Genomic DNA, 27,986 nt, shown 5'->3' on the forward strand with positions numbered 1-27,986 from the left:
GGTTAAATTAGTAAATTTCTGTTGTCTAGAAAAACTAGAAAAATTTATTTAACCTTTCTAACAATAGAGCTGCAGCTTCACAAATATGTTAAGATTAAACAGCTGGTATTTATAACCTCCTTTAAGTTGTTGGAATAAGAGATATTTGGAGGATAAATCATAGTAAATTAATCTGTCTTGTTCTCCTGTATTGGTAGCTTTCTGTATTGGTATGTGTCATGTATCATTATGTAACAATACATATTGCTACATAAATATTCAAATAAAGTTGACTTTGAAGCCTGATGGAAGTATATTTCCATAGAAAAACTTGGAATAACATAGAAAAAGACTGGGATAACCAGTGTTATATACTCAACATGGTGGTGAGTTAATAATATATTTGATGAGAATTGATGCTGTAACCTGATTTTTGGCAGTTGTCATTCTGCATTTTGGGGGGGGGGGTGTTTATGCATTTTTTGTGTTTATATTACTTTGCATCATCTTTTATCAGGATTTTATAATGTCGGAGATTGTTAGCAAAGAAAAAAACCTGAGTGCTTGTCAAATCTGTCAGTGTTTCTCAGACTCTCTCCAGCCAGCTTTGTATCCTACCACCCCCGCACCCTGCACAGTCTGTTGGGGACTGATACAGGGCCCTATTAAGCATGCCTAGTACCCAGTTTGTGTCACATGATTTCCCACCTAAGTTCGATAACAACCACACTGATAAATACCTTATTCTTCAGAGCTCACTGATGATGTACTTAATGTTGTGGTAGTGTTAATTTAAGTTGCTATAAAAGTTTCCAAATGCTTTTTTTCAGTTTTTATACTTTTCTTATCATGGACAGGTAAAATGCAGTGCATGGACCAGACTTTGAAATGGAACTGGGAACAATCTATATGCTTGATCCACTCAGAGAGTGGATTATCACCACTATAGATGTTAGTGAAGGGCAACAGTTTTCAAATAGACTTAATGATAAATACTCCGAAAGGAGCTACCCAGAAATCCTGTAGTAGAAAATAGCTTTTCCATGTGCAGATGAAAAATTTTAATGATCTTGTGGAAAGGCATTTTAATTGGTTTGTATGTAGTTCATTTTTATACTTGTGCCTGTATAGCTTTAAATAGCTTCATGGAATTAAAAATCATCCAGGCAGATTAAGATTTGAAAGGAGATTATGTAGGTACAGAAGGGTGAGTGGAGAAGAGAGAGGAAAAATTTAAATGGGGAAGGTTACATCATTGATTAAATAATTGAATTTATTGTAGTAGATCTTTAACCATTTGGTTCCTCAAAATGTAAGAACACTTTGAAATAAGTTTTTTTAAAAAAGAAAATTAGCAGTGCTAAATTTCTAATTCTAGAGAGTATCTTGGAATTAATGTGGTAAATATTTATTGATCTCCTAAAATGTGTAGCACAAACTTTATATTTGATCATGGAGAAAGCCCTCAGGTCATTCAGAATTCAGGTAAATTACTGAGTCAGCTGTTTTCTATGCCTCCCACTCACTAGTAAATTGGAGTATGCCAAGTAGGACCAATTAGCGAAAAGATTCAAATTTTTTAGTGTGGGAATTGAATGGTATGGGTGCTTATTATATCCTGCAGGACCACTAAGAGTTATGCCTGAATATTTAAGAACAGGATTTTTGGAGACTTTATGCTATTACTAGTAGAAGTTGAGGAACATAAAAGGAAATCTCACTTTCTTAATTGCCTTCAGCATTAATCAAAGTGTGCTCACAGATTGGAGGGTGTTTATTTGTTTTTTTAATTCATTGTTTTAAACATATATATGAAAAGATGAAAGTAACTTTATGTTAAAGGCATGCAAGCTTTCATGCTTGTGGATACTCTCTCCTTTCTTCCTCATTCCCACTTTTTTTCTTGATGGCAGCATTTCTGTTAATCCCCACTTCTGGTGTTCTGATAAGCACAATTTCCCATTTCTGGGATCTCTTCACATTTAGCTTTAGATGTTACTGTTTAGTGTGTTCCACCTGCCATTTATTATTAACTGCCTTCTGTTAGTAGTACAGTTGTCCCTCGGTGTCTGCAGGGGATTGTTTCCAGGAACACCCCCACCCCCAACCCCACCCCACCCCTCTAGATACCAAGATCTGTGGATGCTCAGGTCCCCTACATAAAATGGCATAGTATTTGGTATAACTTATGCACATCCTCCCATATACTTTATTACTGTTATTTTTTAATTTATTTATGTTGGCTGCGTTGAGTCTTCGTTGCTGTGCACGGGCTTTCTCTAATTGTGAAGAGCAGGGGCAACTCTCCGTTGTGGTGCACAGGCTTCTCATTGTAGGGGCTTCTCTTGTTGTGGAGCAACAAGAGCAGGGGCTCTAGGTGCAGGGTGTCATCAGTTGTGGCTTGCGGGCTTAGTTGCTCCGTTACATGTGGGATCTTCCCGGTCCAGGGATTGAACCTGTATAATGAACCCGTATACCCTGTATTGGCAGGCAGTTTCTTAACCACTGCGCCACCAGGGAAGTCCCCCTCCTGTATACTTTAAATCATCTCTAGATTACATATAGATTATATATAACATCTAATACAATGTAAATGCTATATAAATAGTTGTAAATACAATGTAAATGCTATGTAAACAGTTGTTGGGTGCATGGCAAATTCAACTTTTGGTTTTTGGAACTTTGTGGAATTTTTTTCCCTCAAATATTTTCAGTCCACTGTTGGTTGAATCTGAGGATGTGGAACCTGCAGATAGGGACAACCATCTGTAATAATAACTGACTTACTGAGTGCTCCTGTGCAGGACACAATTTTAATCACTTTATAAGTGTGCTGTCTTTCTTAATTCTCACAGAAACCATCTGAATAAAGTACTGTGATTCCCATTTTATGGAAGAGAAGACTGAGACAGAGAGATTACTTAACTTTGCCAAGGTCTCTCAGTACAGAATAATCTAAGATTCAAAGCCAGGCAGTGTTAGTCCACAGCTCTTATTCAGGCCGTCAGTAGTCTTGGCATTAGCAGTAGGAATGAAAACAAAATTGTAATGATGAGAGAAGAAAACATTACAACGGTGCAATTACTAGTATTTATCAAGGGGGTTATTGTGAGCCAGTTACAATAATTACTTTATGAGTGTTATTTTTATGCCAGCCTTTAAGATTTTCATTTTACTTATGAGGATACGGAGGCATAGAGTTTAATTGACTTGCCTAAGGCCGCATAATGTGTTGAAGCTAAATTCATAACGCTGGTCCAGACTATCTATTGTTGTTTATTTGCTCTCTGTGTCTTTAGACTGGGAATATATTAAAGAATAAGTACTTCATTAATCTTCAAGCACATAGTATGTTTTCATTAAATATTTGTTGATTGTAATACATAAAACCATATTTAGATGAGAGAACTTACACTCTTTGCATCTTACACGGAACCTTAGAAGCTTAATTTTCCTGTAAACTGTGTGCTAGGCATTGTAGGGAATACCAAGATTGTTTCTTTAATTTTAGAACCTTTGGTGATGTTTTGGGCTTCCTAGGTGATGCAGTGGTTAAGAATCCGCCTGCCAATGCAGAAGACACGGGTTCGATCCCTGCTCCAGGAAGATCCCACATACCACGGAGCAGTTAAGCTCGTGAGCCACAGCTACCGAGCCTGCGCTTTAGAGCCTGTGAGCCACAACTATTAAACCTGTGTGCTGCAACTAATGAAGCCCACGTGCTTAGAGCCTGTGCTTCACAACAAGAGAAGCCACGGCAATGAGGAGTCCATGCACCACCACGAAGAGTAGCCCCCTCTTGCAGCAACTAGAAAAAGCCCGTGTGCAGCAACGAAGACCCAACACAGCCAATAAATAAATAAATTAATTTAAAAAAAAGTTGTTAAAAAAAAAAATAGAAGCTTTGGTGATGTTTTAAGTTTCAGCACTAAAAGTGGGTTAAATTGTATTTAAAAAACAATTTTGTATAATATTTTTTTGTTAAATAAAAAATGAAAAGATTCAGAAAAACGGGGATGTAACAAATAACTGCATACACATTATCTAGACTTTGATAATTGTTATTCGTACAGTTTTCTCTTTATTTAATGCTAATGTATATGTTTGTTTTATGTCTACAGCCATATCCAGAAGACCCAGCAGTTTATAAACCACTCTCCCAGGAAGAACTGCAAAGGATAAAGAATGAGAAAAAACAAAAACAAAATGAGAGAAAACAGAAAATATCAGAAAATCGCAAACATTTGGCTAGTGTACGTGTTGTACAAAAAAACCTCGTCTTTGTTGTAGGTCTGTCTCAGCGCCTAGCAGACCCGGAGGTAAGTCGTCTTCTCTTTTCTTTCTCAACTTGGCATTTTTTCTTTTTGTTTATTTGGAAATAATAGCAGGCCCTGCCTAACTGCAGAATTTACGTGAAAATATTAAAACTTAGGAGAAAATGGAAAATGATTTTTTAATAATCACAAAGAAACCAATGACCAGTTGTGATGTTAGGCAAGTGTCTTAATCTTTCTTGGCTCATTTTCTTAAGTTGTAAAACTAGGCAGTTGAACTAGATCTCTAAAGTCCCCTTTAGGGCTAATAATCTGTGAAAGTTGGGTAGTGGTTCTTCTTGCTCTTAAGGCTAACGTGACATGACTACTCTTGTTTCTTTCCTCTTATCTGTAGCTGTGTTAAGGACAAACAGTGGAGATGCAGTTTCATAAACCCACCAGAGATCTGTGTTTTTTTTTTTAAATTGTGCCCAAGTAGTGAACCTTGGTTATAGAACAGTGATAGAGCTGTTGATACAGTATATCACTGTTCTATCGTTGTTCTGTCTGTACTGTATATCATCCTTCTTTATACCATACTGTATCATCATTCTTTACTCATTCATTTTAAGCCAGTTTTGGGGAAAGAGGGAGACTTTGATGAAGGGAACAGTGGACCAGGTTCTTTGTCATTTGTTCGAGGCAGGGGAGGTCTTAACCCTTTTCTTTATTACTTAACTCTTTCTCTCCTTCCTTTACCAGCTGTATTAGAATAATGTTGAACTCATTACTTTCCTTGATGCCCGTTGGATGCACATCTGCTAATTTTTAGTTTCTGATATAACAGGAGGTGCTGACTAGATTGTTGGGAAGGCAGATAGAAACTGATTGGCAGCCAGAATGTTTCCTTAAGTTGAAGAGAGCTGACTTTGAGGGATCTGTCAGAAGTACTCCTTGAGAAAGGTTTGAAGTAATGCTCATGATGGTAGCAATCAGAGGGAGGATTATAGTGAGTATGCTTGGGGAGGTGGGAATCTTTGAACTTGGCTAAGTGGGGTAAAAGCCCCCAAAGGAGGAAACTTAAGGAGTCTAAAATTTGATTTTGTAAAGATCAGTTTAGACAGGGAGATCAACTCGATGATGGGTTATGACTTAGGTGGGATAGGGAGGGTGGGAGGGAGTCGTGGGAGGGAGGGGATATGGGGATATATGTATAAATACAGCTGATTCACTTTGTTGTACAGCAAAAACTGGCACAACAGTGTAAAGCAATTATACTCCAATAAAGAGTTTTTAAAAAAATCAGTTTAGAGAGAATAAATAATATTTATTGCTGATTAGTTTACTATGTATTGAGTCTGTGAAGGGCTTCATGATCAATAGAGGAAAAAATCAGGGTGACCTTACTAAGAAGGCTCTATCATTGGTAATAAGTGTGGAGGCAGCTCAAGAATTAACTAGGATGTAGGTCCAGGGATGCTGACATTAGTAAGCTACATGATATTCTGGAGATGAGATTCTTTCCAAAGCCAGAGGGGTGGGTTTAGAGTTCATACTGGAGAAGACTTCTTTAATAAGAGATGATAAGAGAGAGCTCATTTTAGGCCTGTGACTTAACCTCAGCAGCCAGTTCTCCCTTTTTCGTAAATCTAATACTTAACTCCCCAGACAGACAGAATCCCACTTCACACTTGAACACCGCCACAGCTTTGTACCAATGCTTCTGTTTCCCTCTTTCAACATTACTTTTTTTTTTCTAACCGGAGAGCATTTCTTGCCTCTGTAAGTTTTTTTTTTTAAAATAAATTTATTTATTTATTTATTGGCTGTGTTGGGGCTACATTGCTGCACACGGGCTTTCTCTACTTGCGGCGAACGGGGGCTACTCTACATTGTGGTGTGCGGGCTCCTCATTGTGGTGGCTTCTCTTGTTGTGGAGCACAGGCTCTAGGCATGCAGGCTTCAGTAATTACAGCACATGGGCTCAATAGTTGTGGCTCACGGAGCTCTAGAGCACAGGCTCAGTAGTTGTGGCACACGGGCTTAGTTGCTCTGCAGCGTGTGGGATCTTCCTGGAGCAGGGATCAAACCCATGTCCCCTGCATTGGTGGATTCTTAACCACTGCTCCACCTAGGAAGTCCCCTCTGCAAGTTTTTTTCTGCCTACCTCTGTTTATTCCTACTAATATCTTACCCCCACCCCCACCCCTGCCCGCCACATAGCTTGTGGGATCTCAGTTCTCTGATCAGGGATTGAACCCAGGTTATGGCAGTGAAAGCTCAGAATCCTAACCATTAGGCTACCAGGTAACTCCCTGCTACTCCCGTAAATTAATGGGACTTTTATTTTGATTTGACAACTCTTGGATATGGATGTTCTTGACTTGGTTAATACAAAATCCAGTCACCTGTGATACTGGAGGCATACGGAGCAGCACCCAAAGGCTAGATAAAATTAAGCCATAGTCTCAGTTTGATGTTTGGATTATAGGTTTCCTGCCTCTTCTTTAGAATCTGTGGTTTGTTTTTACTTATGTACAGAGATTTTGTATTTTCATTTTGAATAACATGACATCAGTAAGATTAACCTGAAGAACTGTTACACAGAAAGAAATTAATCTAGGGGTGACTAGTGAGAGAAAATACTTTATCGTGAGTCTAAATATACCTAAAAAATCACTGTTCTGATTTTATACTTTTGAAATCTTGCTGCTTGGTGAGAGGACAGTGAATTTCCTTAAATGTTGGTTTCTCTTTTTTTTCTCTTGAAAGCCTAGGAAGACCAGAGATTAGTGCTTTAGTTATTAAATCCTACTACTTCTAAATAATATCTTTAAAAATTTTCTTAATGTAACTGTCTAACCCTTTCAGGTTGAAAAACTTAAAGTCAGAGTCATTAGAAAACTGAAAGTTTCAAATTGTTAGGGTAACTTTTGAGTCAAAGAAGATGCCTATGATTTACTTATTTTTGGATGATGAACAATTTGATATTTGACTGAACTCTGATTACCAAAACAGGAACATTTAGGAAAATTTAAAGCTTATTTTGAAAATAATTTTTGTGCCTCTGAAAGCTTCACACCAAGGTTGATAGTTGAGTGTATTCATTTATCGCTCAATAGAAAAAAAACTATCTTACAAGATATGGTAGTTACAGGTAATGATTAGAGGTAATCATCTCCTAAAGCCTAAAAATTTAGATTTGTTGGAACCTAATTCATTTATTCCCTTGAATTAACTCTTAAATACAGTCTGTTAGGTACTTTGATGTTGGAGATGAAGTGGTTTAGCAAGCCAGACACAGTCTTTACCCTTATAAGCTTACAGGCAGTGGAGAAGATATAATTAAGTACTTGTAAGTGTGATGAGCATTTATAAACAGGGAAGTACAGGGCTTTTTGAGAACATGTAACAGTGGGGAATTTAGCTAGTATAGAGATCCACAAAAAGCCTCCCTGAGGAAAGGATGATTAAAAATGACTAGGGATTAGCCGAATTGAATAAGGACAAGGGTGTTTCAGGTGTGTGATTGTGTGAACGAGCAGCTTGTTTGAGGAACTGAAAGACTTTAAAGATACAACCATTTCATTTTACAAATGGGAAACTGAGGCACAGGGAAATTGAGTGACTTGCCTAGGATCACATGGCTATTTCATAACAGAGCCAGGGCTAGAAACCACCCCCATCCCCCCATCTCTCGGGTCTTAGAGCTACTATCCCTATGTATTTTACAGCTATGATTGGTCTGTGGTTCCTCCACCCATCCATTTATCCATTCATCCTTTCATCTGCTTACCATGTTTTTTATTTTCTCTGTAATGTTCATGAACACTTGACTGTGTTCCCAAAGAATATGTAGGAAGACGTTTTATACATAAGGTATGCCATTGGGCATTTGTAATTCTATCATGTGGCCTTTTATATAGTAGTTAGTATTAAAGTTGGCGCACTGTGATGTAAATATAGGACACTGAATATACGGGTAATGTGGTGATATGCAGGGTTTTCTGCCTACTACCCACACTCTTTATACCTTTTTTATTTACCAGAGTACTGTTTTACTAGTTAACTTATATTTAGACAGAATCTGGAATGTGTGACTTAATATGGAATGTCTAAATTATTTGAATTTCCCTTGCCTGGGCAAGCCATTTCTCATCAGCCATAGACCATTTTCTAATACATTAAGGCCTACCCGTGTTTTATATCCACGTTATTCTTTTTGTTCAATGCTAAGACAGTTTAATTTTTCAGTAAGCGTTTATTGAGTACCTAGAGTGTGCCAGGCACTGTGTAAGACATTGAACATAAGCCGATGAGAAGGTAGCCCTTGTTTATTTATAAACGCAATAGTACACTATGAGGAGTGCTGTGTGCTGTGGAGGAACAAGAGATGGCACCTGATCTTGCGGGGAAGGTGTATACTCCCCTCCTATCATTGGGGTAAAATGCTTCAGGCACAGGAATTATACAAATGCTTCTGGAAGAGAAAGAGCTTGGTCTGCAAATGATTTGTTTGGCTGGAAAATGAGTGAAATGGTGAGAGACGAGGCTGACGAGGTAAGTGGTAAGGGATAATGAAGGGCTTTTAAAACACGCTAAGGAGTTTGCTCTTTATCTTAAAGGCAATGGGAAGATATTGACTGTTCTTAAGAACAGAATGACATGGCTAAATCTGTGCTTTGAAAATATTATTCTGGCTGCTCAGTGTAATTATATATCATTTTTATGTTGTTATGAAGGTGTTACTCAAATATTAACCAGAATTTATTTCCATGAGCCAGCCTTTAACCTTTTCCAGTACCCACTTTTTTTAAACTAATATTTTATAACACCCTTTAAGTTTTATGAAATGACTTTTTGATAATATAATCTGTCTATGTAGCTACATAATTTGAAAAAATGGAGAGATTAAAAATTGTAAAATGATTATTTCTACATGTAAACACTTGGATACCTCTACTCTAGAACCTTGCTACTCAAGGTGTGGCCTCTGGGCTGGTAGCATTAGTATCACCTGGGAACTTATTATGCAGACTCTCAGAATCTGAAATATGTATTTTAACTAGATCCTCAAGTGATTTGTATATGTATATATGTTTGTAAAGTACTTTTTTTCCAGTGTGTTATAAAATAGGTGCTTGCATCTGTTTGTAGAATCGCTGTGAATATGACAGCTACAAATGCAGATTGTTAGAGGTGTATGGTGCTGGCAGCTCAGGTATCATGAAGTGCCAATGATGTGATTTTTCTGAAACAATTCTTAGTAAAATTTCAAACAAGGCACCTGCAGTTGTCCCTTAATTACACACTATTTGCTTTTAAATTCAACATATGTCAAAACTGTGGGGAACTACCTTTATGTTTATAATTTGTTTCTAGGTTCACTTAATTATAAACAGGCCTCTCAGCTAGATGAATGTTGTAGAACATTCAAAAGTTGTGCAGGACTATTCTTTGTGATGCAGGGCTAGCCTGAGTGCTGTAAGCTATCCCTGGCTCCTGTCCACTAAACACCAATAGTGTCTCCCAGTTACTTTAACAACCTCCCCCAATAAAAGCTCCCACAGAGTTCCAAAACGTTCCAGCATCCCTCAATTCTGCCTTCATTGAGAACTACTGCCGTAAACTTGGATATGATGTGAGATGCTGATGCAGCACAATTTGTGACCAGCCTGAATCCTTCGAGGCAGGTATTTTGGCTGAGGCCTTTTGCTGCCTGGCTATGCATCCAGTTGAAATATTGGATGCAGTTCTATACTGCACTGGCCAGAAAACTTTTCAAGATATACTCTTCCCTAACCCTCTATTCTAAGACTTTTCTGTGAACAACCCAAGAGTGATTGCCTTTGCCGCTCTTACCATCATATCCCTCAGGGGATTTGGGTGGAAAAAAGATTGAAAGCCAATGTAGTCACTTCACCTTCTAATCCATTAAAATTGGCTGTAGAAAACATAATAACTCTATACTTATTAAAACCTAAAATAAAATAAGGGAAAAAAATTATATTAAGCTGAAAACTGTTGAATTAATGACACCCCAACCAAAGACTGTTTCACAAAGCTTTGGTTCTGTCAGATGCAGAACTTATTAGCTAAGTTGTAAGTATGTGAGAATATTATCAAATAGGAGTATTTGGAGAGGGTACTTTTTTGCACACACTTGAACAGATATGTGCAGAAAGCTTTCATTGAGAGAGGGCCTGCTATTTGGAGAGACTGTAGGAACAGTAGGTCTATAGGTAAATTCTAGGGAAAGAACAAAATTTAATTTTGAGGTAGTTGCAAATCATGGGAGAGATTTTTGTATCCATTTAGCCAAGGTTAAGTAAGTTTGTAAGAGACGCTAAATGAATGCATATAGTGATCACATAGTAAAGGAGATGACACAAATATGAGGGAGAATGACCACCAAAAAGTAACCAGGCAATAGAGAAAAAATTGTATAAATTTGTTTCCCTAGTTTATTTTCATCCATCACCTCACATTCATTATTTATCAGGAAAACAAACAGGAGACAGTTGAGAAATGGTGGAAGTGACGGAAGGAAAATTTATTGACACACACAGAGTAATAAGTTATAAATCATAGAAGTTTGAAGAATACTTTTGTTACCGTGTTTGGGATTCATAGCTTACAATCAGTGCTTTAATATGATATATAAAATATTATATACAATAGATTTATGAGTAAAGAGTGTCTCTACTGGTGTCTGTTCTTGAGTTTATGTTGGTTGAGCCAAAAGGTTCGTTCGGTTTTTTCCGTAAGATGGTTCTAGTAGCGCTTAGTTGTCTTTAACTTCATTCAAAACTGTTTTGTTAGATTGTTTGTGACAGCTGTCATGTCAGCATGCATTTAAAAAAAGACATCAGAATTGATGAATTTTTGTGTAGCCATTTTAATATTGAAGATGGACAAAAAAAGGAACATTTTTGGCATATTATGCTTTATTACTTCAAGAAAGGTGAAAAACACAACTGAAACACACAAAAAGATTTGTGCGATATATGGAGAAGGTGCCGTGACTGATTGAACGTGTCAAAAGCAGTTTGCGAAGTTTCGTGCTGGAGATTTCTCGTGCTGGAGATTTCTCGCTGGACGATGCTCTACAGTCGGGGTAGACCAGTTGAAGTTGATAGCGATCAAATCGAAACAATAATTGAAAACAGTCAGCATTATACCACGCGGGAGATACCCACCATACTCAAAATATCCAAATCAAGTGTTGAAAATCATTTGCACCAGCTTGGTTGTGTGAATTCCTTTGATGTTTGGGTTCCACATAAGTTAAGCGAAAAAAACCTTCTTGACCATATTTCCGCATTCAGTTCTCTACAGAAACGTAATCAAAATGTTGTTTTTAAAACAAATTGTGACGGGCAATGAAAAGTAGATACTGTACAACAGTGTGGAACGGAAGAGATTGTGGGGCAAACGAAATGAATCACCATCCACCACACCAAAGGTGGGTCTTCATCCAAAGAAGGTGATGTGTACATGGTGGGATCACAAGAGAGTCCTCTATTATGAGCTCCTTTCGGAAAACGAAATGATTAATTCCAACAAGTACTGCTCCCAGTTAGACCAACTGAAAGCAGCACTCGATGAAAAGCATTCCAAAATTAGTCAACAGAAAACACATAATCTTCCATCAGGGTAATGCAAGACCACATGTTTCTTTGATGACCAGGCAAAAGCTGTTACAGCTTGGCTGGGAAGTTCTGATTCATCCATTGTATTCACCAGACTTTGCACCTTTGGATTTCCACTGATTTCAGTCTTTACAAAATTCTCTTAATGGAAAAAAATTCATTTCCCTAGAAGACTGTAAAAGACACCTGGAACAGTCTTTGCTCAAAAAGATAAAAAGTTTTGGGAAGATGGAATTATGAAGTTGCCTGAAAAATGGCAGAAGGTAGCAGAACAAAAGGGTAAATGCATTCTTCAATGAAGTTCTTGGTGAAAGTGAAAAATGTGTCTTTTATTTTTGCTTAAAAAACCGAAGGCACTTTTTGACCCACCCAGTATTTGTTTAATACATAATCTTGGTCATTGTTCTGAGAATTATTTTCTTATAATGATCATCTGTTAATGAAAATGTGGTTAAGATATTCGATTTGTTTTGTGTTTAAAAATACTGTGAAGCTAAGATCCCATAGATCATTGGTGTAGATGTTAGAATGTAGTAGATAATACCAAACTTAGTCTCAGTTTCTATTCAGTGGGTCAGTAAAGAATAGCTTTTAGACTTTGTTGATGATTTCCTATAGGTTAATCACGCAAATTGTAATTAGGAAATAATCACATTCATTAGAATACTTTAAAAATTTTATTTTCACTGAAGAGGGATGGTGAATGTCCCCATTGTAAGGATAAAGTTGATGAAATGGGGACAGTTTATACCTTATTTCTTCTTCTTTTATAGGTTTTAAAACGACCAGAATATTTTGGGAAGTTTGGTAAAATACATAAAGTTGTCATCAATAATAGCACATCATATGCAGGCTCACAGGTAACTAATTATAGGGATTTTTGCCTTTCTTCCCTATGGTCTGGGCTTGACCTGGGCTGTTCAGAAGGAAAACTTGCTTTCTGTGATTAGAAAGCTTGAGGGTCAAGGATTTAAGCAGTGTAGTGACCTCTGTTGGTGGGGTGGGGGAATTTTTGGTGCTTATTTGACCTTTTCAGGACTTAACAATGAATTGATAGTAATAAGGCAGAAATAGCAAAACAAAGATTTAGTGATAGTTTGAAGGGGAGGGGGAGTTGAGTCTATTATCAGGCAGTTAAATTATATAATGATTTCTAGTTAATATTTTCAGATATTGTGAACTTAATGGAGCATCTTTGTTATGCTGTTATTAGCAGATAGAATACTCATAGATTGCATTTATTTTGGGGAGAACATAGTTTGACACAGTGTCTTCAAATCTTATTTTTTTAAATCTAACTTTCAAAGTTTGTTTATTGTGACTTTGACGAGCCTGTCAGATGACTTTTTAAAAAAATAAATGCCAAGCCAAAGATAATATCTTATTTATATATATTTTAGTCTACTTAAAATCAGATAAAATTCAAGTATGATTGCCTTAAGATGAGCTAGTATGTGGTTTAATAAAAGCTACTACTACTTCTAATCATTGTCATTATTATTAATGATAATAGTAGTAAAGGCCTTTAGAATTCCTTAGGTAGGTTGCAAGATAATTTTTTTTGTTAAGTTTTTGTTGAATTTGATACTAATATGGGTGGGTTTTCACTTTAGGGTCCAAGTGCCAGTGCTTATGTAACCTATATCCGGTCAGAAGATGCTCTCAGAGCCATACAGTGTGTCAACAATGTGGTGGTAGATGGCAGAACACTTAAGGTAATGTGGTCCTCTTGTTGTTTTTTGTTTTGTTTTGTTTTTTTTAAAGGGGGAAGGGATAACATGTAAGTAGAGAAGAGCACAGGTTTTACATATTATGTGAAGGGAATCTTATTTGAAGATTGCTTCGTAGCCATCCATTCCAACCTATGACAGCTAGTTTGTTTATAACTGACCTATGTAGGGTCCTGTTTTACCAGGTAGAAGTAAACACATTTATTATTAGGGGATAATCTTAAAATAATCTCCTTATATTTATACATATTTTATTTTGTGAAAATGGATTTATTATTCTTCTTGTCAGAAATAGATAATGGTTCTGATTTGTTGTCCTTAAATATTTGGGCTTTAATCAGTTCAGTGAAGGGTCCCACCAAGCAGTGCTTTAAGTAAATGGAAGAAGGATGGCATAATCAGAAAAAGGAATTTGCCTTATGTGCCTAACCACTTAAAACATGGAACAGATTTTGTCTTTCTACTCTTCTGATCTCTAGGGAAATGATTTGGGTACTCAAGCTCTGGAAACCATAGACTGAGATTTCTTTTTTAGTTCTTTCGAATGATCATCATCTTTAATAAATCCTGCTAGTAATAGTTTAGTTCTCTAGCATTCACAGCCATACTTTGCTTTGTTGTGTCTATGCCTCATTTTAGGTAAATTGAAAGCACTAAATATGGAAATTCTCATTGTGGTGTCAGTTAACATTTTGGGTTTTCTTCCCTCTTCCCTCCTTCCTTCAGGCATCTTTAGGTACAACAAAATACTGCAGTTACTTCTTAAAGAATATGCAGTGTCCAAAGCCTGACTGCATGTACCTACATGAATTGGGGGACGAGGCAGCCAGCTTCACAAAAGAGGAAATGCAGGTAGTAAAGTAATGTGAATTATCAACTTTGCAGAAAAGGAAGTATTTTTCTTTATAAGTATTTTTTCTTTAAACTGGTATTACTTTAAAGTAGCATTTTCCAAATATGTAGTGTTCCATGGAATAGCAATTCTGTAGGATATTGTTACAATAAAAATGGGTCTGTGGTCCACTAAATTTGAAAATGCTTGATTAATGAAGATAAATAGGTCCATCCCCCCTGCCCCCAAGGGGAATGTAGAACCAGGACTTAATTGATCAAGGAAAGCATTTTGGTAAATGCTACTTTAGGGGGAATATCAGCAAAATGAAAGCTAAGTGGGATAGATATTGTAATTATGAGGTCCTCCCCACCCCCACCTCTTAACAGAGCATGCAAGAAAACAATACTCTATTAAATATTGCTGAAAAGATAACATTTTTATAAAATGATTCCTCCCTTGAAAGTATCCACTGAGTCAGTGTCCTGTGAAGGGTGAATTGAAGGCTTATGATCCTGTGTTTTTACATTTCCTGTTCTCCTGTCTCCTTTCAATTTGTAGTATAAACATGATTACAAGTAAAAATGTTGACCATACAGCATAGTTAATGAGGATTATGCCAAAGCGCAATGCTGCACTTGCCTATTAGAGGTGAGGACCTCAGATTGTTGCTGTGGGCTTTTTTTTTGGCACACGGGCTTAGTTGCTCCGCGGCATGTGGGATCTTCCTGGAGCTGGGATCGAACCCGTGACCTCTGCATTTGCAGGCGGATTCTTAACCACTGCGCCACCTAGGAAGCCCTTGCTGTGGGCTTTTGCAGGAATACTTCTCATTTAGAAGGTGAGGGGCATTGATTGTGGCCCATCATTCTCCAGGTCAAACTAGAGGCAGTCTAGGAGGGGCTCCTTTCAGAGCAGATTGTTAATGAAATGAAATATTAGCTTTTTTGACTTGGAGTAACTACACATTAAATCCCATTATGATAAATACATTGGAATTTCTTGACAGTTTGTATTGTCTTTATAATCTAAAAACAGTGTTAACTTCTCTGTGATATTTAATGGAGACGGGTGACTTACTTATTTCTTGCATGTCCAATAAGTGCTTCCTGATTTTTTTTCTTCTTTTGGATGAAACTTTCTTGGATGAAGTCAAAGGTTGAACCCATTGCATGCTGAATTTTGACTAGTGGGAACTATGCTTTACTTATGGGTACTATTACAATGAAAATCTCTGTCAAGGAATTTCTAAGCCCCAGTTGATCTCACTTAAGTATTATTGAACAGTAAAAGCAAATGGATGGACAGTCCCTTGGAATTTATTTGTAATGGAATCTAACCTGTCTCTATGAACTGCCCCTGTTAAATCATTTGAATACCAGTTTAAGCTCTTTGTGGTTAACAAAAGCCATAATATTTCCTGAAGTATTGTTTGCAGAAAGAATTTTCAGGGCTTCTTATGTTTTAAAAGTGTAAAACCCACATCTAAACTGTGTTTTTTCTTAACAATTTAAAATTCATTTCATGTTGTTGTCCTGCATTCATCTTGCTTTTCTTTATCTGAGTTTAAAATTACTTTGAAAAGGAGTTTCCTCATTAAAACACTTCCTCAATGTAGAAAGGAAACGAGCAAATTATATCATGGCAAGACTCAGATCATTCCTTGTTACTGCGTTACTCAGAATTTAGTACCATATGAAATATTTGTAGACCCAGATGAACAGGCAAGAGCCCTCTCAGAACAGGGAACAATGCGTTGTGCAGTATTATATATGATACAGTTGTGCTCAATTAGATGATAGTGCCCTGTTTTTATTGTTTTGTTTTTGTTTTGATCTGTATCATTCTGGCTTTGGTTTCCACGTAACATCTATTTAGACCACATTTTTAAAGTAATTAACAACTCTGAAGGTAAGTAAAAATGTCATTGTCGTTATACATACAAATAGTAAAAAGTTACTCAGAGTAATTTCGTGGTGATTTATTTTTGTATGTGCCTAGTTTCCACAGTCAGTCTCGGTCTGATTTCTTCCATCACGTTTGTGACACTGTCTTCTGATAGACAGCTATCAACTCCAGTAAATAGAGAGCTGTCTTTGTTGTGTACAGAGCAGAGATTGGCAAAATTTTTCTGTAAAGGGCCAGCTAGTAAATGTTTTAGGTTTTCTGGGCACATGATCTGTGTAACAGCTACTCAGCTTTGCTGTTGTAGCATGAAAGAGGTCATAGATAACATGTGAATGAATGAGCATGGCTGTTCCAGTAAAACTTTATTTATAAAAACAAAGTAGCTGGCTCTAAATTGCCATTCTCTGTTCTAAAGTTTAGAATATATTCATTTTTATATAAGAACAAATTAATGTGTTAGTGTTAGGATAATGAAAAATATGGTAAAATTCTTCATCTCTGTGTTACCTATACTGTTAATCTCTTCTAAAAAGAGAGGCTGATTTTTCGTTCATCTTCAGAAGAAGACTTAATTCTTATGTGAAAGATGGGGAAGTTTCAAAGGGCCCCTCTAGTTTTTTAAGCCAGCAAAAATGTTGTCTATTAATATGCTTTTCTCCACATAAAGTGGTTGATTAAATGCCTTAATTAATGGAATATGTCTCATTTAGTTTTGTTGGAATAACTTTCCTTGGTCTAGAAGTTCTGTGACATCTTCCTCACAGGTTTCTCTGACACCATGACATATCCTTACGTGTTTTATTTAGGATAGCTTTAATAATTCAGAAAATACATCAGCATTTTATAGCAGCCACTTTGTGAGTCCCACTGCAGTTTTAATTTCTTCTTCCACTAGGCGGGTAAACACCAAGAATATGAACAGAAGCTACTTCAAGAATTATATAAATTAAACCCCAATTTTCTTCAACTGTCTACGGGTTCAGTTGATAAGAATAAGAACAAAGTGACACCACTGCAGAGGTATGATACGTAAGTACCGTTATTAGTGTAATCAAATAACTTACCTTCATGTCTGTCGATCTTCTCTTTTCATTCTACGTCTTTTTCAGGCAGGATCCCTCTTGACAGTGTCTGTCGTTTGTGCAGAATTGTTGTGCTATGTAGGAAATGTTGAATCACAATTTCTGGGTTTAAATATTTGCTGCCTGCTGCTCCCTGGTAATACTTCAGATGAGCCTCTTGATGCTTCCCCTTTGCATTGCTTTGCAGACTACCCTGAGCCCCGGGAACACTCTCCTTGGTAAAAAGGAAGTTAAGATATGTGGGTTATTAAAAGGCTCTTGTCACCTAATTGGGGTTTCCCTCCTGATGTAATGAGGGGGAAAATGCTGTAACAGGGACAGTGGGACTTACCTGAAGCATCTTGTGTTGGGGATACGAGTATTTATGGTTTTCTAGCCTCAGGAATCACCAAAGTCTTATGTCCTTTGAGTGAAGAGGGTATCCCCTATTCAGATCTTATTCATCTTGGAGACAACTTGTTTTTGCATAGACTTATATTCTGTTGATGTTTAAACAAATTTATAATTTTATGTATTGAGCCTCATTCTGATATGGTGATCTTCACATCTTGGATTGTATTTGGTTGTGGTCTGTCAGAAAATGGTATGATTAATAAAAACAATAATTTGGGGGTTATACTTTATTCTGAATGTACCTTAAGTTTGATGTGTTAGGATCTTGTTTTTTTTTTAATTTGGTAAGTCTAACTTTTGTAAAGTGAATTCATTTAAGGTAATAGCTGTAATTAATTTAAGTAGGTCGATTTTCTTTTTAAAAAATTTTATTCCAAAGTTAAATTTGTTTAAGTGATGTTTTAAATGTCTGGGTATTACATAGTCCCATTGTAGTCCCATGTCTACTTAGCACTAAAATAATGTAAGGGCCGCTTTTTAAGCATAGCTAATAATAACTACATGGATTGTTGTCAGAGTCAGTTTCTTCAAAACTTATTCTTGTATTTAAATTCTTGAAGTCCTTGTTAAGTTTATTCACTTTGATAGTAAAGATTATTTATAAAGGCAATTCAAATTTAAATGCTTCCTGTTTATTTGCACACACATATGTACATGTGTATATAAATACATAAGAGGCCATAGAGCAAAATATAAAATTACTATATAATAAACTATGTGAAATCTGTTTTATCAAAGCTAAGAATAAAAGCTAAGTCTAAAATCTTTTTGGGTTGGTAAGCTTTGACCCTTTCCATTGATCGTTTTGTACCCGTCCCATATGTTTATTATGAATCTATGCTATTATTTACCTCACTGACTGCTAAACTCTGTAGTGCGTTATATAAGAATGGGGTTATTGTGGTAAAAATTTATTTCAGATGCTTTTAAATACACATCTTTATTCCCATTAAAAGTGTTGTCATTCTAATTAAAGTCATATTCTGGGTTTATAGCCCCTAGAGAATTCAGAGCAGAAATGTAAAATTTAGAGTATATCTTTGTGACATTTGTTATTCCCTGAATATAAAAGTAATGTTTCTCTTGAGGGAAATCTGAAAAATATACAAAAGCATAAAGAAGAATGTAAATATTGTATGTGACCTCAGTACTCAGACTTTTTGCTGAAAATGAGTTGATGTATCTTCCTTGCAGTGTATGTTTCCCTGTAGTCCTTTTCCTTCCTGTTAATGTATGTACACACAAAATACATTGGTTTGTTACGTTTTAAAACTTAATACCCTTTATTATGAATATTTTCCCATGCTATGCAAACATAATTTTTTTATGACTGTGTAGTATTCCATTATATGTGAGTATTTCAATTTATTAAACCAATCTCCTGCTGATGTATATTATCTTACTTTCATTTTGGTGCTATTATTTATAACACTGTGATGAACATTTCTTTCATGTAAACATTTGGTTATAGTTTTGATGCTCTTAGAACCGCTGAGTCAATGATTGTGAGTACCTGTTTCCTTGAATTGAGTATTTTTTTGCTGCATATTTACCAATTTGATAAACAAAAAAATCTTTTGATTAATATAGTGAACTTCATCTGCATTGTTAATTCATATCTCTTTGCCATGTTTAGTGGTGTAATTTAAGTGTATTCTGTGCAGTATATAGACTAGCTTTCCCCATTAGTTGACCAAGTCTATTTGTGTAAAATATGTGAATTTATCACTCAATTTTGGGAGAATTTATACTCCACAGTATAACATTGAATCCTCTCAACCATTAGTGTGGTATATCTATTAAGTCTCTTGTGTCTCTCAGGAAAGAATTTTTTTTGGTCTTTTCCCAGCATTTTTAAATTGGATCTCCCACCATCACCTCTTTCTGTTTGAGAATCCCTAAGCTAAAAATTAAAGAACAGTATTAGAAAGTGTAGAAAGTGGTGCTAGCAGGCATCCAGTCACATTACTTTTATAGAGATATCTCCATTGGTTTTCACTCTTATATATGATTTTGACCATTTATTTGAGATAAAATTTTAATCACAATACAAAATACCTTGTTATTTTTAATTTATTGAGCTTTTTTCTTTAGATTGGAAATGAAAATTGGAATTTACCAAATGTCTTTTCAGCATTTTAACAGTAGTTAGCTTTCTTTAACTTATTTTTTTGTGATCACTTATTAATACATTTACTAATATTTTATGGACTTTGCCATCATGTAAAGTGTAGTCAGAGCACATTTACAACTGTTTCAGTAACAGGAGAGGAGTGTCATAGCAACCACAAGTTGTAGAGGAAAAAACGAAGTAAAGGGGAGATTTAAAACAGTATATTCATTTAATAACTTTGCCCCAAACCAGTGCAACTGAACCTCAGCTGGGACCAGAATAAATTTTGACATGATTACCTTTGCTTTGCCTAAGCACATGATATAGGAAGGTTTTTAGGGGGGGAAGAAGGGTGGGTTTTGGTTTGGTTAATGTTAAGTCTCCCAAATTTATCAAGGATAGTTGATGGCCCAGGTTACAGAGAATTGTGGGTTTGTTTTTTTGTTTTGGCAAGCTCTTATAGCTCATTTTCTTTCCATGCCAACCCCTGCAAGAGAGTTAAGTTTGACTGTCAGTATTACTGAAGGGCTGCTTTGGTCTCCGTTTCTACATTGCCACTACACAAGGTACAGTGGTAGGGATGAATTTGTAGATAAGTTTTATTCTTCCCACAGGGAAGACCTGCCAAGTTAAAATGATGAGCAGTACAACTCTTTCTATAGTCCTACCCAAGAGAGAACTTTTTTCTTATTCAAGATAAATTGAGAATTAAACTTTCTAGCAACAAAAAGAAAATGGTTCCTTTTCCTCTTTTCTTGGCATTCCTGTGTAGTGAGTAGCGGTTTTAGAATTGCAGGAAAGCAAAACTTGAAACTTTATAGATTGACATTAAACTTAAAATATACTTTTTTCACTTGTAATTAAGCCAGAGTACAAATATTGAGTATCTTAGCTACTAATCATCACTGAATCCTGACATGGTCCCCTGGTACACAGTGATGTCAGTAAGTGAAATTTTCTATAGTATGTCTCATTCCTATCTCACTTAAATGAATAATAAATTAGAGGATATGCATCATTTGTTCACACACACACCCCCATTATTATGAGTTTCAGAGTATATCAGTCAGATTGAGTATTGACTGTAGATATGCTGTTTTTCTATATTAGTAAGTTACTTTGAAATGATGAATACAGATGTAGAGAATGGGGAGTAAGGGAGCCATGCAATAGTGATGCTTAAGGACTGGATATTGTTTTTAAGTTTGGGGCTTTGAAATACCTTTATTTACATTGATGCACAATTTGTGCACCAACTGAAGACTGAGACAGGAATAGTAGTAGCTAGAAGGCTGCTGTATGCCCAGGACAGTGCATAGGCCTACCTACAAGTATTTGGGGGACAGATTATGGGGTGTGCAGATCACTCAAGGTAAGTGGCTCTGACTTGATGTTGTGGCTCAGTCAAAGAAGCCACCGTTGAAGGAATCGAGATGTTCAGCTTTAGATTTAGGTAGAAAGAGGGTTGAACATAAATTTGGTGTCTTCTGTGTTCATTTACTCTCCTCAGTAGTCCTGTGTGGTAGACATCATTGTTATCTTATTACTGGCAAAAATACTAAGTCTCAGAGAGTTTACATAATTTACCAGTATCCTACACAAATAAGTGATAGACCAGATTTTGACAAGAAATCTCTGTCGCTTTCAAGCCCAAGTACATTCTCCCACTCCGCCATTTCTTAGTCTAGAAGAGTTCTGAAATGTAAGACCTCTAACATGAATTAAAAACTCTTAACATGAATCAGACTAAATCATTTAAATGAAACTATGCCATAACTATATGTAGTTTTACCTTAAAGATCTCTGGTACTTAAGGCTTATTACCTCAGGATTAATATAGTGGATGTACTGTAAATTCCGAGGAAGGTTTAAGCAAAACCTTCCCTAAACCACAGATTGGTGGCAGTAGAGGATAAGCTAAAGAAATGACCAAAGGGAAATTTCTATAGAAATTTCTCAATTTTTATCACATTGAAAGAAAATGTACATCCTAAAAATATATATACAGCTATATTTTTATTGAAAGTCAGATATAAGCTCTGACAGACTGAAGGCATAGCCAGAGTGCCTTATTTATTTAGCAGAATGGGGGTAGTCACTGTGTAAATCCTATTCTTCTGTTCTAACATCCTTTGGTAAACCCATAAGATTTAGAAAGGATATGGTCCAGAGATTTGTACAAAATAGTCTCGAGTAGCACATGTTAAATCACGCATAGGCTTCTGAATATCTGTGAACTCTGAAATTTTATGTAAAATTGTGTGTGTGTATGTGTGTACATTTTTCTGGAGGGAGGATCCATGACCTCAAAATAGTTATAAATTACTGGCATATGCTGATACCTATAGAGGCAAATTCAGGAGCAGTAATTCTCAAAGTATGGCCAAGTGCCATGAAAGGTAGCCTACATAGTTTTTGTAAAACAGATCCCCAGAAAGCCATTCCCTCTTTTGAAATAGGTAAATGATTTGCAGTTCCCTACTTTTATTTTTGTATAAAACTAAGGGCTGCTTTCTAGTAAGTTAAGTAGATAATAAAATTTTGCTAAAATTGGATATTTACATTAAAATTCATGAATTATGAGATTTTTCTGAACTTATTTCTCAGAGTCCTTATTTTTCTTAAGAAATGTTATTCCCATGATGTATTTGGATATATAAAGTTATTGCCACATGTGCACATACATACTGAAAAACTAGTAAGTCAGCTCTGGTATCTTGCTCCACCTAAGTGCAATATTTTCAAAAGGGTTAGAGAACCACTGATATATTTTCCAGAGGGTGGCTGTAATGAGTGAGGGGAGGAGAAGGAGGGGAAGGGTGGGGGTGGTGAGAGGAAGGGGTTAGAGTTTTTGGTGCCCTTTTTTCTTATGATAGAAAAGGCACATCAAATGAGCAGTCGTGTTTAAATTCAACTTAGTACCTTTTTAAGATCAAACTTTACTGAAATACAAAATTGTAATGAATAGATGGACATTTTGCTTGTTTATTTTTTTGAAACCTTGCCACAGTCTATGATATGTTTAGGATGGTGGATATCCATCTTTCATTTTTAATATTAAGGATAATTAATTTTTTGTGCTTACTAGTGATCAAGACATTTACTTTCATTCATATTTGGTATGTCCTGGAGTTATGAGAAAATTCCAGTTAGAATCATATTTGCCAGCTACAATTAGTCTAGGTTTATTGAGGCATTTTATCTTGCCATGTTAATTGTGTCATGTTACTTAAGATGTGGCCATATTTTGGTAGCAAAGTGATATTTTCAATGTTAATGTATATTTGAAGCCCCTGTATCAAAATAAATTCTATGAAAGCAAGCCTCCTGTCTGTAACTTAAATTTGTGGTTTGCAGTAGCAAATGTTTATCTCAGTTATTTAAGACTCTGGTGAGCGTGAAAAATGAAAATGAATTATTCTCAATGAATATGGTAATATTTGGGAGCAGTGTGAATATGTACTTGGGTATATAGTAACGTGACAAATTTGGACATTATATTGACATCTATCTTAGATTTTACTTGACAACTTTACTAAGTTGTTTACTTGAACAACTTAGATTTGTTGTTCAAAATACAACAAAAATTAGTGCAACAAAAATTAGTACAACGACTACTGTTTTTATCTTTTGAGTGTGATAAACAAGGGAACTAGACCTTCATAGTATTTTTCCTATCCCACTCCTAGTTCTTGAAAATGAGTTTTTTTTCTTTGATTCTTCTACTGTATAGCTATTTAAGTTGCAAATTTTAGAAAGCAGCCAAGGGATTATATTTAGGAATTTGGTTGGTGTTGCCACCAAGGAAATAAAAGGAAATCAAACTGAAAAACTGCCCAAAGGGCTCGTTAGAAGCAAGCAAAGTTGGCTGAGCATCTGAAGATCCAAACAGAGGCACAGCTGTGTCACAATACCTGCTTGCAGATAGTTGTGAATTTTGGTTTCTTTATCTGTAAAACAGAGTATTTAAATTTGATATTAATGATTCCTTATGGCTCTAAAGTCTAATAATTTCAGAGACTTTAAGGAGACTTGATGCCTTTTTGCTGTGTTCCTTTTCCACTAATGCAGCGATCATCAGACACCAGGTGTCTCAGTTTGGACTAATTGAATCAGAACCTCTAAGGACAGAATCTGTATGTATACTCTATACTTTAAATACATAAATATAAATATTTATATTTTGAAAAGCTCCATAACACCAGATTCCAACTGTTGGGTTAGTTGGAAAATATTTACTCTTGAGAAATCTGCAACTTCAGCATAGATTTCAGAACTACTGTATTTAGGAGTAGAACTTAAAAATTTTTTTTAGTGAGACTATGAAAACATGTTTATAAATTTTTTTTTATTTATTTATTTTATTTATTTATTGGCTACATTGGGTCTTCATTGCTGCACACGGGCTTTCTCTAGTTGCTGCGAGTGGGGGCTACTCTCCATTGTGGTGCGCAGGCTCCTCATTGTAGTGGTTTCTCTTGTTGTGGAGCTCGGGCTCTAGGCGCATGGGCTTCAGTAGTTGTGGCACATGGGCTCAGTAGTCGTGGCTCATGGGCTCTAGAGCACAGGCTCAATAGTTGTGGCACACGGGCTTAGTTGCTCCATGGCATGTGGAATCTTCCCAGGGCAGGGCTCGAACCCGTGTCCCCTGCATTGGCAGGCGGATTCTTTACCACTGCGCCATCTAGGAAGTCCTATAAATTTTTATCTACAGGGATTTATACACACAGCATTACCTTCTGGAAATAATATCTTGATTGTGTTATGGAACCTAACTACCAATTAGAATTTCTCAATTCCACTTGAACCCAGTGCATTTCAGTCAACTGTGCGATTCAGGGGTTTCAATTTCTCTTTCTCTCCGTATTATTACTGGACAACGATGATTCCAAGGCTAACATACTGTTCTTCCACTTCTTAGACCAACTGAGCAATGAGTATGGCTGCTGCAGCCAGGACCTTGCGTGTTTGTTACTGCAGCACAACTTGCAAACATTCTTTTGGAACATTCTGGCCTTTGCTCTGAGCCATACCTAATTGGCTGAGATGATCTTTGATCTCTTTAATTCTGATCCAGGCTCAGAGGGCTCGGTCGGAGCAAGGAGAGGCAGACCTCGAAGCACCTGTGGAAAGCCAGCAGCATGAGATTGAATCCTGGACCCTGGAATTAAGGGCTATGATGGAGAAACTGGTGAAATCCATCAGCCAGCTGATAGATCAGCAGGATGTCTTCTGCGCTGATGTAAGAAAGACTCAGACCGCAGTGCAGACACCCATCAGACCAGACAGCAGCAGCTTTTGGAGAAAGTTCTCAGTGAACTGGACTAAAGGAGAAAGGAGATGCTGGATGCCTCCAAAGCACTTCTAGGCCAATTAATTGTCCTAATTAGTGCAAAGTCCAGCACCTATATGCCTGCAGTAGAGCCCCACTGAACAGTGTGTTGGATCAGCTGGAGAAGTGTTCACAACTGGAGCAAAGTTGTTGTTTTACCTGAATCAGCTGCTGAAGGAGCTGAAGGAACTGAGTTGCCTGGTTAGCTATGAGGACAACCTTCTGACCAAAGGGGTGGACCTGTGGAAGGCCCCATACACAGTTGTTTTTAGGTCTGTTCCACAAAGCCTTTGTGGTAGAAACCCAGCCCTACATTTCCTAAACTCCCCATTGACCCCTCATCTTCAAGATTGGGAGGAAGTTCACTGTCCAGACAAGGCTGCTGATGAGATTCCAGGAAGACAGTGGGTCACTGACTGCAAGTCTCCACTGACTGTAATCTTCCTCAATTACAGTCATCTCTCAGTATTCATGGGGATCGGTCCCTTAGGATACCAAAATCCTCGGATGCTCAAGTCCCTTATATAAAATGGTGTAGTATTTGCACATAACCGACACACATCTTCCTGCATACTTTAAATTATCTCTAGATTACTTATGATACCTAATGCAATATAAATACAATGTAAATGCTAAGTAAATAGTGGTTGGCACAAGGGAAATTCAAGTTTGCTTTTTGGAACTTTCTGAAATTTTTTCTCCTGAATGTTCTTGAATCTGAGGATGTGGAACCCATGGATGTTGAGGGCCAACTGTACAAAAGTTTCCAGAAGTTCAACATTCTGACTTCAAACCAGAAAACTGTCCCCCAAGAAGAACTACAGTCAGGATTTAATTTTGGATTTTGGCTACCTGACTCTGGTGGAGCAGTGTTCAGGTGGTTCTGGAAAGGGCAAGAATAGGGGACTCCTGAGTGCAAGAGGAACTGTACATTATCAGCTTCATGGTCGGATACACCTACCAGGATCTGAAGCAGGAGCTGAAAACAGATATCCTCTGTGTGGTGATTATTTCTAACATGAACCTACTCTTGATTGCCTGGCGCTTGCTTCTCTGGTTCAGTTTGCTCAGCTCACACCCTTAGAATCGCCAGCTCTTTTCCAGCAATGCCAGGAACACCAGTTGCTGAACTCCATTTCTGGTACCTTTCTACTGCACTTTGGTGAATCATTGGAAGGGGGCATTATCTGCTCCTGGTTGAATGATAATGAAGTGCAGCCCTGCACCAAGGAGGTACTGCAGTCATTCATGCTAACTGAAGTCATCCACCACTACCAACCTCTTACGGAGGTGGACTTAACCGAAAACCCGATGTACTTCCTCTACTCCTGAAGCCCCAGGGATGAGTCTTTGGGTGCTATGACAGGAGAAAGTTAATCTTCAGGAACAGAGGAAATACCTGAAACATAGGCTCATTGTAGTCTCTAACAGACAAGTGGATGAGCTAAAACAACCACTAGAGCCAGAACATGAGTCATTAGAGCTGGAGCCCACGCTGGCATGGGGGGTCAGAGTTAAGCCTAGTGTTAGAGTCGCTGCTTGAGGAGGGCTGCTGGGAGCAGCACTGGAGCCCACGCTAGGCATGGTATCACAAAGAGTACCAGAACCAAACCCATGACCAGAACTAAAGCTGGAGCCTGTTCTAGAGCCATTCCCAGGGAACCCCAGGAAATAGGTCTCTATCTTCATTAGTGAATGTGATATTTGTTAAAGATTTCTTTCCTTTCTTAACCTTCTTGGCATGGTAATGGGTAGATGGTTGTTGAATGTAAAACAACAAATTTGTTTGTATGACAGAGCTTAATGAAGAAGAAATTTGGACACCTGTTGCCAGGGGTATTGTGAGAACTCTGACCTGTTAGTGGTAGCTTCGAGATATGTGCTTTCTGTTCAGCCATCAGAGTGCAAGGAGTTCACATTTATCGCAGTTAGACTTCGAAAAAACACTTTTTGTTTCTGTTGGGTTTATACATGCATTTGCAGGGACTCCCCCGTCTTTATTTCCCATTTTTGCACTGATAGTTGCACTTACTATGGCAGGTTTAATTTTAATTGATCTTTTACTGCCCACATAAAAAAGTAAAACTTTCTAGTTATATCCTTATTCCTAAAGCTCTCATTTAATATTCCTTGAATTTGTTCATTATTCTTAAAATAAATTGAAGAATATACTAAAACTGAATGGAACTTAAGCTTACTAATATCTTGCCCTGATTCCGATTCTTCAGCAGCTGTCTTTGGGTTGATGACACTGATCTAGAAATTTTGATCTAGAGATCTTTGATAAACCTTTCCCAGGTAAAGCATTAAGTGTTAATGAATCAGTGCTTATGAAACTGCAGTTGGCATGGTGGAAAAGGTGATATAAGTTATCCTAATTAGTTGTAATCCAGAAACAGTCTCAAGATTTAATTCTGAATGCCATAATATTTTCATGTATTGCCCTTGACATTAGCAAGATTGACTTCATCAGTATTGAAAATTGTTATTTAGTGCTTTTTATTGGTGGTGACTGAAGAGGTAAACCAAGATCAAGACACTGCAATTCTTCCTTTGTAGTATCTTGCTTTCATCCTTCTGTTTCTGTGACTACTCCATCCTCTGAACTTTAAGCCTGTATTCCCATATTATAAGAATAGTGCAAATTTGGGGAAGGTGGCAGAGTGTATAGCACCAGGAATCAGTCTCACCACCTGGGCAACAGTTGCACTT

The 27,986-nt window shown here is 36.9% G+C and overlaps 1 protein-coding gene and 1 pseudogene across 7 annotated transcripts in view; both read left to right on the forward strand.

Annotated features, from left to right (window-relative positions):
• The window catches only part of CNOT4 (CCR4-NOT transcription complex subunit 4), a 141,952-nt gene that overhangs the window by 72,125 nt on the left and 41,841 nt on the right, over positions 1-27,986 (forward strand). For 4 of the 7 annotated variants that reach the window (XM_057730942.1, XM_057730945.1, XM_057730947.1 and 1 more), the window contains exons 3-7: positions 4,101-4,298; positions 12,658-12,744; positions 13,498-13,599; positions 14,341-14,466; positions 17,250-17,383. In XM_057730942.1, the coding sequence (XP_057586925.1) occupies positions 4,101-4,298; positions 12,658-12,744; positions 13,498-13,599; positions 14,341-14,466; positions 17,250-17,383 (647 nt within the window). The remainder of the gene's footprint in view (positions 1-4,100; positions 4,299-12,657; positions 12,745-13,497; positions 13,600-14,340; positions 14,467-17,249; positions 17,384-27,986) is intronic. The other 3 variants (XM_057730944.1, XM_057730946.1, XM_057730948.1) reach the window with 1 other exon arrangement.
• LOC130851088 (signal transducer and activator of transcription 2-like) lies at positions 21,292-26,730 on the forward strand (annotated as a pseudogene).

Source organism: Hippopotamus amphibius, chromosome 4 (genome assembly GCF_030028045.1).
Source record: "Hippopotamus amphibius kiboko isolate mHipAmp2 chromosome 4, mHipAmp2.hap2, whole genome shotgun sequence".
Lineage (NCBI taxonomy): Eukaryota > Metazoa > Chordata > Mammalia > Artiodactyla > Hippopotamidae > Hippopotamus > Hippopotamus amphibius.